Source organism: Crocodylus siamensis, chromosome 5 (genome assembly GCF_052110815.1).
Source record: "Crocodylus siamensis isolate JL-2025a chromosome 5, ASM5211081v1, whole genome shotgun sequence".
In the NCBI taxonomy this organism is placed as follows: domain Eukaryota; kingdom Metazoa; phylum Chordata; order Crocodylia; family Crocodylidae; genus Crocodylus; species Crocodylus siamensis.
Window position 1 is genome coordinate 140,813,970 of NC_143399.1, and position 14,430 is coordinate 140,828,399.

The window sequence follows — 14,430 nt, forward strand, 5'->3', positions numbered from 1 at the left end:
TTGTATCATAGAATCATAGAAATAGGGTCGGAAGGGACCTCGTAGATCTTCAAGTCTGACCCCCTGTCTGGGCAGGAATAAAAACTGGGCTCAAATGATCCCAGCTAGGTAGGCATCAAGCCTCCTCTTAAAGACCCCCAGGGTAGGAGCCAGCACCACTTCCCTTGGAAGTAGGTTCCAGATCCTAGCCACCCTAACTGTGAAGTAGTTCTTACAGATGTCTAATCTAAACCCACTCTCCAACAACTTATGGTCGTTATTCCTTGTTATGCCAGGGGGCGCTAGGGGAAACACAGTCTCTTCCCCCTAGTGAGTTTATAGATGGTCGCCAGGTCCCTCCTCAGCCTTCTCTTGTGAAGGCTGAACAGGTTCAGGTCCCGCAGTTTCTCATTGTAGGGTCTGCCCTGTTGTTCTGGGATCATGCGGGTGGTCCTCCTTTGGACCCTCTCAATGTTATCCACATCCCTCCTGAAATGAGGCGCACAGAACTGGACGCAGTACTCCAGCTGTGGCCTGACCAGTGCTGCATAGAGGGGGAGGATCACCTCCGTGGCCCTGCTAGAGATGCACCTGTGGATGCACAACAAGGTGCTGTTAGCCCTGCCAACCGTGACCTCACCTTGTCGGCCCATGTTCATCTTGGACTCAATAATGACTCCAAGATCCCTTTCTGCCTTCGTGCTCTCAAGAAGGGAGTTTCCCATCTTATAAGTGTGCTGCTGGTTACTACTGCCCAAGTGCAGCACCCTGCACTTGTCAGTATTGAAAGGCATCCTGTTTTTGCTAGCCCACCCCTGTAACCTATCCAGGTCTTGCTATAGTCTTTCTCTCCCTACTAGTGTGCTCACCTCACCCCAAATTTTGGTATCATCAGTGAATTTAAACAGGTTGCTTTTTACCCTGTCATCCAAATCGCTGATAAAGAGATCGAACAGTGCGGGCCCAAGGATCAAGCCCTGGGGAACTCCGCTGCCCACTTCTCCCCAGGTCGAATATGACCCCTCCACCACTACCTTCTGAGTACGGCCCTTGAGCCAATCTGCAGTTCATCTGACTGTGTAGGCATCAATGCCACAGTTGCCTAGTTTTTTAACAAGGATGGAGTGGGAGACGGTGTCAAAGGCCTTGCTGAAGTCCAGGAAGACTACATCCACGGCGACACCTGCATCCAGTGCTTCTGTGACCTTATCATAAAGGGCAGTCAGGTCTGACATGCCCCTAATGAAACCATGCTGGTTGCCCTTGAGCATCATCTTTGAGGCTGGCCCATCCCAGATGTGCTTCTTGATGATCTTCTCAGAGTTTCCCTGGGATTGAGGTAAGACTGATGGGCCTATAGTTGCCCGGGTCCTCCCTCCTCCCTCTTTTAAAGATGGAGACCACGTTGGCTATCTTTCAATCATCCGGCACCTGGTCCGGGCACCATGAGCGCTAGTAAAGCCATGCCCTGCTAGCTCCCTCAACACCCGGGGTGGAAAGCATCTGGACCCACTGATTTTGAACATGTCCAGCCCCTCCAGAAGCTCTCTAACCCGGTCTTCCCCAACTTGAGGTCTGGAGGCATTCCCCTCGAGTCTGTCTTGCATCACGGTGGGGAAGTCCCAGTCCCTGCACAAGGAAGTAGAGGTGAAGAATTAGTTAAAGAGGTCTGCTTTCTCCTCTGGTGCAACTACCAGATTGCCCAGAGGATCTTGCAGGGGCCCCACATTTCCTGGTGCTTTCTTCATCCTCCCTATATATTTGAAAAAGGACTTTTTTTTTATCTTTGATTTTTGGACGCAAGTCCTAGCTCTACGTCCACCTTAGCTTTCCTGACAGCCCCCCTACAGGCCCGAGCAGAGGAGGTATACTCCTCTTTGGAGATCAGCACCCGCCTTCCACTGGTTGTACACCGCCTTTTTGGCAATCGGGCATTCCCGTACACCCTTGGTGAGCCAGGGGGGCTTTCGGGCACTCCTGCCCTCCTTGTTTTTTGTTGGGATGGTCACCCCTTGGGCCCTGAGTATCATCTTTAAGGAATGACCACTCATCTCGGGCACTGAGCTTCCTTGCTTTTGAGAACCCCAGCGCCTCTCCCACTAATCTCCTCAACTTGTTGAAGTTGGCCCTCTTGAAGTCTAGGGCTAACGCCTTGCTGCAGGCCCTTGAGACCCTGCGCTGGATGGTGAATTCCAGCAAGCGATGATTGCTAACACCCAGGTGGTCAAGGATTTGGAGGCCCCTTACCAGGTTGTCGCCTGTGGCCAAGACCAGGTCCAACAGGGCATTTCCTCTGGTGGGACTGTGCACCTCCTGAATTAAGTGGAGGTCCTGTATCTCCGCCAGGAACCTCCTGGAACGGTCCGACCTGGCTGACTATTCCTCCCAGCAGATGTCTGGATAATTTAAATCGCCCATGACAACTACATCCTTCGCCTTAAGTGCCTCTGCAAGCTGGCCCAAAAATTTCCGGTCCAGCTCCTCCCCTTGGTTGAGGGGTCTGTAGTAGACCCCCACCATTAGATCCCTCTCCCCACGGCCCCCTTGTATCTTGACCCAGAGCACTTCCACTTGCCCCTCCAACCCCATTTTGCTGACAGAGGATGTGTATTGCTCTCATCCAGCTGTAGGTGCTTGTGGACCCGCTGGGATGTTTGCTGTTGAATGCTGTTGAAAGCTGTTTGAATAAATTGAAAATTTTAAGTTCGGTTGATAAAGAAACATTGACTGGATTTGATAGAGGGTTGTAAGGACATGTTCACGACAATTTTATAAACTAATTTCTACAGACTATGCCCCAAAAGGGTTAAATTTCACCCATGCTTTGATCAAGTGTATGAACATTTGTCATTAAACAGAAAATATGTATGTTGATTGTGTGTATGTGGTGGGTAGGTATAGATCTGCATGTGTTTGGTTCATCTGTTCCTCCTATCTAAAATGAGAGGCAATTCAGTCTTCAAAGAACTTGAATGATAGCTTTTCTTTATGTAGCAGTGTTTAGAAGTTCTTCAGTCAGTGATTTTTCCAGTGAAAGTACCATATTTACAGATAAAGGAAAATGATAAGATTGGGTAGTCTTGATAGTGTCCTAACTCAGTTACTGGTGCTTTTGAGATTTGGAGAAAAACAGAAATCATAGAAAAAATTGTCAGATGGCTTAAGTTTGAGGCCTGTTTCTCTGTTTAGCTGCCAATTTGTGTTGCTTTCCTATGACATCTTTACTTCACTCCATCTCAGGATGGGTAATTATTTCAGATGGAGGGCCACTTAACAAGTTTTGGTGAGCTGTGGAGGGTCACAAGGGTAGCCCTGCCCCTTGACGGCTGCCCTGCCCCCTGGTCACCATCTTGGGATGGGAAATCGTGCCCCTGAATTGCTGACCTTTGCCACCAAAAGTTCCTTCTCTTGCCCCCAAAAGTACTCCTTTGGGGAAGGGGGTTTGCTGTCTCGTAACTGGAAAAACACCCAAATTCTATGCTAAAAATCAAACATTGACAATAACGTATTTTATTTAAAAAAATATTTTTGTCCAGATTTTTGTGTGATTGTATAATAGAGATGATTGCATAATAGCTCCAAATGAAGTCTTACTCTTGTATGTTGTAGGAGGGTGTGGAGGGCTGGGTGTGGGGTGGGGGATATGGGTGAGGGGTTTGTGGAGGGCAGTGTTTGTGGGGATGTGTAGGTGGGTGGGTATGGGGCTTGTGGGGCATGTGGAGGGGGAGGGCGTGTTTGTGGTAGGGTGGGTTGGGGGGTGTGCACGTAGCAGTGAATGGGGCTTCTCATAGAGGCACATGAGGGTGTGTGAGGGGAGGGTGTGGGATTTTTGTGGTGTGTGGGTGGGTGCAGTGTTTGTGCGGTGTGTGTGATTTGTGTGGGGGGAGGGTGTAGTTCTGGGGGTTTGCAGGGGAGGGTTTGTGGGTATGATGGGGTGTGCATGGGACTCCTGAGTGTGCCCCCTTCTCCCCCTGAGCTAGTCAGCACCTCCCCCCACCCTGTGACAGCCTGGAGCCCATGTGCCCTGTGGTGCCTCCCTGCCATTGCCAGCCGTGCACCATCCCAGTACGTTGCGTGCACTCCAGACTCACTCCCGCCGGGGCAGAGTGGATCAGCTGGAACCCATGCACGGCCCTGAATTGGCCTCCTGCCTGCATTGCACCACCCGCCTGTCGCATGTCTTGCTGCCCCCTGGGCACACAGCAAGGCTGGGGCAGGTCTGCAGTGCAACTGTCTTCCTACATACAAAAAACTAGAACTCTTGGTTCCAAAATGATTCCTAGGCACCCTAGGTGGCAGTGGCTCCTGCTGTAGGCTCGTCCTCCTGGGCTCAGCAGTGGCAGTGCGAGACAAACTGTTGCTCAGCTCAGGGGGAAAACGACCCTTCCCCCTCCTGCTGCCGGCAGTTCCTTGCTGTAGCTACTTGGAGCCCGCGCCGGGCTGCCCTGAGTCTGCTCTGCACGGCCACTGCTGCCCCGCAGGGCAGCTCAGAGGCGGCGGTGATGGCGGTGCAGATGAAGGGTGGCCCAGCGTGGGCTCCGGGCAGCTGCAGCAGGGAACTGTCGGCAGCAGGAGGGGGAGGGGTGCTTTTCCCTTGTCCTAAGCAACAGATTCTGTCTTGTGCTTCTGCTGCTGAGCTTGGGCAGGCAAGCCCAGAACAGGCAGTGGGAGTATGGGGTCAGGGCTGTGCATTGTTGGTCCCCACCAGTACCATGGGGCTGGCAGCGGCAGCTGGAAGGAGCCACCGGCCACCAAGGGACTAGATGCAGCCCACAGGCCATATTTTGGCCACCCCTGCTCTACTTCGATAGCTTAAAGTTTCAATTTTAAGTGCATGTATGCATCTTCAAAGGTTTCAGAATTATGTGTAATGAAAGATGTGATGAATTAAAAGAATACTTTTAGATTTCTGCCCCCCACCTTTTTTGCTATCTTTTGAAAAATAACTTCATTTCATAGCTGATTTTTGAATTGCAGTTCTCTAATTTATTATGGCCGTCCACAAGATCAATAGCTTGATGAATGACTTTGCTTCAGGGCCAATGTTTCTTGAAATAATACGCTTGTTTTAAAAAAAAAAAAAAAATCATAGTTCTACTAGTCTGTCTCATTTTCCCTACAGGTTCTTGTTTCTCTTGCTTGGCCCAGCAGGCAAGGGACCACAGTATCATGAAATTGGAAGATCAATTGCAACACTTATGACAGATGATGTAAGTAGTACAGATATAAAATCCATTGATAGAGACCCAAATGGTGTGTATTGGAAAAATCTGAAATTAATGTGCTTATTGACTGCTTAATGAAATGTCTTCAAAAGCTGTAACTTAGGCATGGCACAGGCAAACTAATTTTAGTAAAAATAAATTCATGCCTTTTTTGCAGAATATATAATGTAACTTATTCCATGACTGTCTTGTAAAATAATCCTAAAACTACTTCATAAAACCATACAAGCTATTTAGTGCAGATTCCTTTTTCCTCTGCTTAAATGCATCCATCTCTGGCATGAAACTTCATAGTTGTTAAGCAGCGCGCAAATGTTGTACAACTGTCAAGAGAGAACTAAGAATACTGTGAACAGTTCAAACATCAGCAGGAGGAGTTAAAGGAATGTAATGTCCAAACTTAGAATTTTACTATATTCTTGAAGTGACGCTTCCAGTGTTCGGCAAAGTGTTGTACACTCTTTAGATAGGCAAGGAGGTCAGGACCTGATTTGTTTGTCCTCACCAAGAAGAGCATAGTGAAGGGTATTTGTTTCAAATTGGAGGTGGAGTGCCACCTACTGAATTGCAGGTATCATTGGAGTAAGTCGGCTTCTGAAATTCTGACATTTCTTGAGACGAAAGCAATATTTAACTTTTATGAATTTTAAACTAGAAGTTTAGAATGGTGTGTTCTGTGTTTGGATATGTTTTAATCTATTTCTTAAAGTCCAGATTTTTAATTAGCTTTTGGGCTTAGCATGCATTTTTTAAAATACTTTAACTTCTTGATGGTTAATATTTAATTCGGTAGTATTTATCATACGCATTATATAAAATACTATTTAAATAATTCCAGAATATTCTCCCTTGAATGCCTTTATTTCTGAGATTTTAATTTCTGCCACATGGGGTAGGGCTTGGGATTTGCCATTCCTATGTAAAATAAATAAATAAATGAATAAAAATGTTACTGGGTCAAACTCCACTAAAGAAAAGTGATTTAACGTTCCTAAGTTAAACTTAATCTGTTTAACTTGAAACTGTAAATCCAAAGTAGTGATAGTCATACACCGGTTTGTTAAACTGAATGTATTCGGAGATTATACTTTGCAATGACAGATATGCCTTTGACTAATGGAAATGCAATTTGACTCCATGCTTTCTACATTTAAAAGAAGTCATCCAGAATTTAAAAGACGTCATCCAGAATGCACAAAAGTAAAGGACATGTAATGTAATGAAAATGAAGCTCCTGATTTTAAGCGTAATGCATGTTTTGGTGTGGAGTTTGTTTTAAATGCTTTGTGTTAACTCAGAGCACTACCATGGCATGCACTGTACAATCAGTTCTATAAGTTCAGTGAACTTCTACCAAATAAATTTGGTGATTTGTAAATAATGGTGGTTTACAGATAGGGTAATAAGCGTTTTAAAATGTCCAGATAATGAATCCTTGCAACATCCCTCTGATGTTTAAAAATAAAAAAAAAAATAATCTCTAGATTTTTTTTATATATAGGAAAACTGTCTCTGAAAAGCGACTCAATACCATATCATGAGTTTTGAAGAGGAGGGATTAAACCTAAAAGAGGGTCCTGATTTCTAAGGATGTGCTTTTTCTGTAATGTTTATTAAAATCTGAACAGTCTCCTTTGGCTGTATGGTGAAATGCAAAAAGTAACTGGCATTTCTGATCAGTAGAAGAAAATACATTTTAAAAGCTTTTTGATGAACTATGGTTTTAATAACATAGCTGGGGGTGTTTTTACAAGCATTTGGGGTGAGCAGTGACATCTATATGGCCATGCAAAGTTTTTTATGCATGCAAGTGCTTATGTACAAACGTGAAAGGTTTTGCATGTCCAAAACCCACTAGCTACACAGACTTCTAGTATGTGAAAAATTGTATATTCAAGTAATACTGCATGTTACATTTCAAATGTACCAATAAGAGCCTTGTTGAGGACCCTTTGAAAATGATGGGTTTTTTTTTTTTAAACTGAAGCTTTTCTTTCTTTTAATGAAGTATTCTTCCACAGAAGTAAATGTTTGTGTCTTTTTTTCTTTCATAAAGGTATTCCATGACGTTGCTTATAAAGCGAAAGATCGAAATGATCTGTTATCAGGAATTGATGAATTTTTAGACCAAGTGACTGTCCTTCCACCAGGAGAATGGGATCCATCTATACGCATTGAGCCACCAAAAAGTGTGCCTTCTCAGGTAAGAGACTTACAGAATGACAATTTTTGACTTATTGCTAAAGCATATTTTCAATTACACTGTAACATTTTAAATAGAATATTGAATTAACCTTTACTAAAGCAGCAGAAAAAACACCAGACTTCCACTTAGGAGAAAGATTTGACCCACTTTAAAATAACACTAAATATGTGAACTGTGTGCATCTGTTTGTGCATGTTCGAAGTGAGAAATTAAGATTTATTTCATGTGGGTTTCTCTGTTCTTTTAATAATCTCTGTCTTTTAGATGAAACAACATTAGAATGTTGCATGAATTTAATTAGTGTAAACAAGAACATTGCAACAGGGCAATAAAAGGATAATGAAAACACAGTTCACAGATTTAGACAGAAAATAGGATAAATTAAACTATAAAAGTGTTGTAAACTTTAAATAAAAAAGTAACGCTAATACATTGGGTTATGTTTTGGAATGATATTTGCCTTACAAGCTTTGTCTTCAGTTTGCAATTAATTAAGTGTGTTGTATTAAATGTGTTGTATTGCTTCTGTGGGATACTCCACTACCAGTTAGGCTGGGAAATTATGCCCCAAAGGGAACCTTACTTTTTGTGTAGAGGGAAATTGCTAGAGAAGTGATCTGATCTATTGAGGGACAGGTATTTGGCTCATAAAGGGCTGATGGTGTTACTTCAGGTTCTAACAGCCTTGGGCAGGATTTAGGGATGGAAATGACTGAGGAAGAAAAAGACATAAGTTGCATGATAACTGAACCAACTGGTACAGCTGTGAAGCAGGCAAATGGGATCCTAGGATGCATCTGGTGAAGTATTTTCTATTGGAAATGGGGAAGAATTAATGCCACTGTGTGCAGGTTGGTACTTTAGACCTTCTGGAATGCTGTGTACAATTTGAGAGAGAGCTACTCGGCCACACTATTCTGCGCATGCTTCTGCCATTGCTGGGTTTTTGGCAGGGCTGCCATCTCATTCACAGGCACCTGTATGGCCAGCCCAAAGAAAATCAACCCCATGTGTGACACCAGTGGGTGCACCTACTCCAATGAGTGCATGTTTGGCATCATTGACAAGTAAAATGAAGGATGTCAGTTCCCTTTATAGGGTTCCATTAAACTTTGAAGAAAATGGAACAGACAGAAGCCAAACTGAAGTAAAAACCATATTTTAAATATGCCTTATAAGTATCTTTGCCATTTTAAGCAAACAAGCTTGTTTTGCTGTTATACTAAACTTGAATAGATGAAATACATCTATTTTTGTTACAAGTATTTATGAATGTAAAAAACAAATCTGGTTCCAGTTGTTCAAGAAAGATCAGCTGAGACTAGAACATGACAGGAAAGGTAAACAGAGTACCTGTCTTAGAAAAGGAGTCTAGAAGAGCTTGCCTTCTATGTTCTAGTAAACTGAAAGCTGATGGAAGATGAGATTTTTTTTTTTTTTTTTTCTCCTAAATACATGAAGGAGATGGACCTAAGATTGGGAGGGAGAGAGGGGAGTACTTTAGGCTAAAGGGCAATGTTGATGGAGAAAGAGGTCTTAAGTGGATGCCTTGAGTCTTGTGTTTATTGGAGTATGCATTTGTATATATATTGCGTACCTTGATGCATCATAGCACAATTTATGTAATTGGTATGTTATGGAATTTTAGGTATAAAAGATTCAGACATAGTGGTAAAAATTTGCTAAAAATATTTTAATTCAATTTAATTATCAAAGAACATGTGACCCAGAAGGGAATAATACTGCCTTTTGAGAACTTCTGGAATGTGTTACATTATTAGCAGAAATATTTATGAACTGTTGTCTTAGTAGTATTTTAAAACTCGATTACTTTTTAAGTATTGGGTATCTGTACTTCATCTGAATTAATGGTTATTAGTAAGAAAAGATCTTAAATCATATGTTTTTTTTCCTGATATAGGAGAAAAGGAAGCTACCTAAATTTCCAAATGGATCTACCCCTACTGGAGAGACGCTTAAAGAAGAGGGCCATCATGCTGGACCTGAGCTACAAAGGACTGGAAGGTGTGTTTGCGTAATTAAGTTTGAGTAATCACAAAAAAAATTGGAGAAATAAATCATTACTAATTACAGTTTTCTGTGATGACATTATCAATACCTTTTATTATGAATTGAAAGGATTTAATTGAGCACATCTCTTCCTTTTCCTTTTCAAGTGTTAAGTTCTTACCTATGATTGGCCTACTTTAAATCATTATCGACAGTATGTCAATATTTCTCAACACACTTGTGAAGGATTTCATTATATGATAATGCCTCCTTTAATTGACTGAATTTTCAGAAATCATTTTTAATTTTAAGCTGTTATAAAGCATGCATTTATCATACATATAGCAGAAAATTGATTTTTTTTTTCTATACTGGGCTAGATATTCAAAATGTTACATAAAAACAAAAAATTAGTGTCAAAGAAGAATTCTACAGAAGAAACTAAAAGATACCCAACAAAACAGAAATTACTGGGCAGTCTCCACATTCAAACATTGACAGCTTCCCGCAAGGAACAGAATGTAGGCAAAGTATTGATACTTGTCCTGCACTCATTTTCAATAACAGCTCTTGTACATAAATCACATTCCTTTTCTGGCGTGTTTACTAAACAGATACCCTTGACTACAACATTTAATTTTCTATAAATTTAGTAAAATATTTCACAGGCTATATTCTAATTCTTTCCCCAGAAACAGCCTTAGATCAAAAATAGGGGAAAAACTAGAAAGTCGAAGTAATATTCCGTAGGCTAAAACTAGTCAGTAGTACATTTTTAGAGATTTAAAGAGAACTTGTCACCATATGAGCTGACTTGATTTTTCAGTTCAAGTAAAGCCTTCCTTGCTTCCATATACAGGCCAATGGAGCTTGTACTATGTACAAATGATCCTTCTTTTAAGAACAGAATGTTATGGTTTTTTTCCACTGTTTTGTGACCATACTCTGAATTCATAACCAAATATTTTTGTAAATATTTGGTTTAATATGGGTTTGACCTTGTCGACATTTTAGAGAACAACTATCATCATAATAGCAGTTTCTGCTTCTATTTTGCTCAGTTGATTTCATTATACTATGTCTTTTTTATTTTTCTTAAAATTTTTCTATATCTAAAGCCCATTGCTGCAACAGATGGGAGACAGATATTATTTATATATTTAGAAAACTCTATATATGGAGAATTTCGCTAAAAAATAAAACTAAAGCTGCTTCTAGAACTCATAGATTTCTGGTAAACATTGGAGTGCAGGAAATGACAATGGTTCTGGAATTTTAGATTTGAACCGCTCTCTTCATGTTCAGTTTGTTCTGAACATCATTGCATTTGGGTATGAGGTTCTAAACACTGTTTGGTTAAAATAATTTCCAGGATCTCTTTCAATATCTAGCCCATTATATGCAAAATATGTAGCCACCTTTTAAAAATGTGAAATATAATTGCTTTTTCTAAAATTGCTTAATTGGGATCATCTAAATTATTTTACATTTTAGTATTATATTTTAAATTGGATTATGAAGTGGTTAACTTGTGCTAGCAATTGGCACTGGCAGTCTTGTGTAGCCCATAGTTTTAACTAGCTAGAATCCTCTAGTGTACAGTTTGACAAGTTTCATCTCACCTATTTAGGCTTTTTGGTGGTTTGATGCTTGACATCAAAAGGAAAACAACTTTTTTCTTGAGTGACTTCAAGGATGCACTAAGCCTGCAGTGCCTGGCCTCGATTCTTTTCCTATACTGTGCCTGTATGTCTCCTGTAATCACTTTTGGAGGGCTCCTGGGAGAAGCTACACAAGGCAGAATAGTGAGTACAAAGAATGGTAGTAGCCAGGCTTTTAGATCTTCAGAGGCAAGTCACTGTGTGCATTTGTCTCATTTATTCACACTTTTATTTGAAGAATTTACCCACAGCACTTGATTTAGCCTGCCCCAAAACAGACCTTCCCCCAAAAGGTAATTGCTGTGGAAAATGTGGGAAACCCATGTGAACAGGAGAAGATGCACAGTCGAGGTAAAAATCTTTATCCTGCCTTACTGGATGAATGGCTTCATGAATTGAGAGAGGTCTTGCATTGCCTCTCTTTGGAAAGGGGGGATAGAACTGGGTCTTAATTTTAAAAAGTAAAACTTAAATCCATAAAGGTGCACCATCCCAGTGGTCTGCTTAGGATAAGTCACAGGCTCAAGGTGGATAGTAAAGAAAACCTAATGACCTTGAGTAATGAGTCTGGATGGATGATATCTACAATACACTAGAGGAAGTGAATTGTGTATTTAAACAATGGGTAAAATATACTTTTTCACTATTTGTATATTGTTCTTATTCTCAGTAAGAGGAAATAATCAAGGCTTACAAGCAGAAAATACCCTTCATTTTTATATATTAATGTAGTTAGCTATAAAGCACAATTTCAGTTTTGGTAGTACAATATGAACAGTATTTAACAGCACCAGATCTGTTTTAATTGCATTTTTCAGAAAGGGGAGGGAATGGTCACATCATCTGTCTCGAGTTGGTGTTTCTGCATTAATTGGCTAATAATAAAATTAAAATAATTTAATGAAGTGTATTTTCTGCTTTGTGAAATGTGAAAATTAGACTATTTTGAGTGAAAAGGGTGCATTTAAATATCTCAGTTTTTTTTAAGGTTTTGATTAAATATTTCTCCTTCAAAACACAGAATTCACCATATTACTTTTCAGAGCAAATATTTAAACTCGTGTCAGTACTATTAGTTGTTGTTTACAAAAGATAAAGTGTGATTAAATGCTAGTAACTTTAGATATTTGCCTATTGATATGAAAATTTGAGCAACTTATTGGCTATTACAAAATCTACTTACAGAAATAAGTAATATTCTTTACTATGCAGTACTTAACCTGCACCTAAGTTTGTTCAGATAATTAGCATAAAAATGTTAAGATGTTTGTTGAATGTACATCTTGTGTCACTTTGGGACCTGTGTTTCTTTTGAGCTTCATGTATAAATAGCTTCTTTCTTTTAGCTGTCTGGGATGGTTTGTGGGTTTGTTCCTGCCTTTTAAATATTTGGGTGTGAATCACTGAGTGTAATAAATTTAGTTTCTGCAAATATTCTTTCAAGCCCAGTAGATGACATTGTAAGGTACACAGTTTGTGTTCACCCCCTCCCTCATTCCCAAAAGCTGTCCTTCCTCAGTACTTCCTTTTCCTGACAGCCTGATTGAAAGCCCAAAGTTAATGCACTGACTTGAAAACACTTGTTCAAGGTTAATTGTTGAAATGAGCTGGGTTTTATAAGCCTCTTAAATTGCTTATGATTTATGAAGTTACATTGTTTGTGGCCCCCATTCAGCAAATTGGTTTTACTCCTGGTTGTGTTTTGTTGAATAATTTTGTTTGCCTAATTTCTGTATCTTTCTCAGATTTGAATAATTACAGAATATCAAATAGGTTTTTAAAAATTGCTGCTCAAAAATCTTATTGTCTGTTGAATAACTTTTTCATCGTTCTAATTCTAACTGGATTAGATAATTTGTGAAAATCTTTAATACTGTACTGACTTGTATTGTACAAGGTTTGCTTCTCTCCCAGGATAGATTATTTCTCTCCTTCCTCCCCCCCTGCCCCTGATGGGATGTTGGTTCTTAAACTTATTGTCATGTATTCGTAAGCCAGTATTTTTCAGTAAGCCTGGTTGGGTGCATTTTGCAATGCATGGCTCATGGGTGCAGGTTTGATATAGCACACATGCTATTTTGATACAGGTCTGGTGCAGTATCTTCTTTCTTAGAGACAGCCAACTTTATTAGAACATGTGTTGATTAGGTACTATGTTTTTATTATAACATTTGGTAGGTGCTTTCCTTCACAGCCTCCAGAATGAATAACTTTTTTTTCTTTCATGGTTTTGGGCTGCTTTATGTTTCTCAAGAGTAAAGCATTCCAAAGCTTTTGACCCTGATGCTGTTCCAGCAAAGTTGTGTTAAGTTACACTTCTGTGTGAAACAATAATGACTTCAATGCTTTTACATCATGTCTTGTTTCTAATTTAGAGTATTAAAATATATTAACTATGTAAATAATATGGGAAATGTTAATTTTAAAATCAGTGTAGTCATGAAGATTTTTTTTCCCCAAACAGAGTGCAATAGAGTCTCTCTTTGGAGCCTCGTTAACTGGGATTGCCTATTCTCTGTTTGCTGGGCAGCCTCTTACAATATTGGGGAGTACTGGACCAGTTCTAGTATTTGAGAAAATATTATTTAAATTCTGCAAGTAAGTAACATTTTCTGATCTCGCCACTACTTTGCATTTTAAAACCATAGAATTTTAGATCTCAGTTCTGTATAGTGGTGTTATGACTTAGCTCTTTGATTTGATCCAAAACTAAAAGAGAGCTGCTTTTCAGCTCTGGTTTGAATGTATGTCAGTTTGCAAGAAGAGCCTACAAGACTTCAACTGTGGGATTTGTGAACTGGAGCTCTAGCCATGATCTGAATACAAAAAATGAAAAAAAACTCTTGCCTTCAACCTGTCTTGCTCCGAATACTGTTTTTATATCCCCATCTCTATTAAATATATTTAAATAGAATGGCAAATTTAAAAAACAAATATAATTTTGATTAGGAATGTGAACGATTAAGCATTTTTTTAACTGTCTACATATTGATAACTGGTAATATCCTTCTTACTGGTAAGCATTTAGCCCAAGATGGGAAACAGTCTGGCAGTTAAGAGGGGGAAGAAAAGTGGCATAGGACCCCTGCAGGCACAGGAGGAACTAATACTGAGTATGGAATGGGAGCTGTGAGTGGCCCGGTTCTTTTTGTGGCAGCGCAGTCCCAGCCTCTTCCCTGCTGTCCACCCTGAGGTGCATATGCATCTGCTACCAGTAGTGAGCCAGGCTAGGGCTGCACAGACCCTGGTGCAGCCACTTGTAGCCTCGCTTGGGCTGCTCATGACAGGTGGTTGGGGATGCTGCAGGTAGCTGCATTGGGGTCTGTGGAGCCCAGTCCTGACTTATCGC

The 14,430-nt window shown here is 40.5% G+C and overlaps 1 protein-coding gene across 4 annotated transcripts in view; it reads left to right on the forward strand.

Annotated features, from left to right (window-relative positions):
* SLC4A7 (solute carrier family 4 member 7) overlaps positions 1-14,430 on the forward strand; it is a 152,172-nt gene that overhangs the window by 107,832 nt on the left and 29,910 nt on the right. For all 4 annotated transcript variants that reach the window (XM_090046492.1, XM_090046495.1, XM_090046493.1 and 1 more), the window contains 5 exons: positions 5,102-5,189; positions 7,261-7,407; positions 9,332-9,435; positions 11,051-11,225; positions 13,546-13,679. In XM_090046492.1, coding sequence (XP_089902618.1) covers positions 5,102-5,189; positions 7,261-7,407; positions 9,332-9,435; positions 11,051-11,225; positions 13,546-13,679 — 648 coding nt within the window. The remainder of the gene's footprint in view (positions 1-5,101; positions 5,190-7,260; positions 7,408-9,331; positions 9,436-11,050; positions 11,226-13,545; positions 13,680-14,430) is intronic.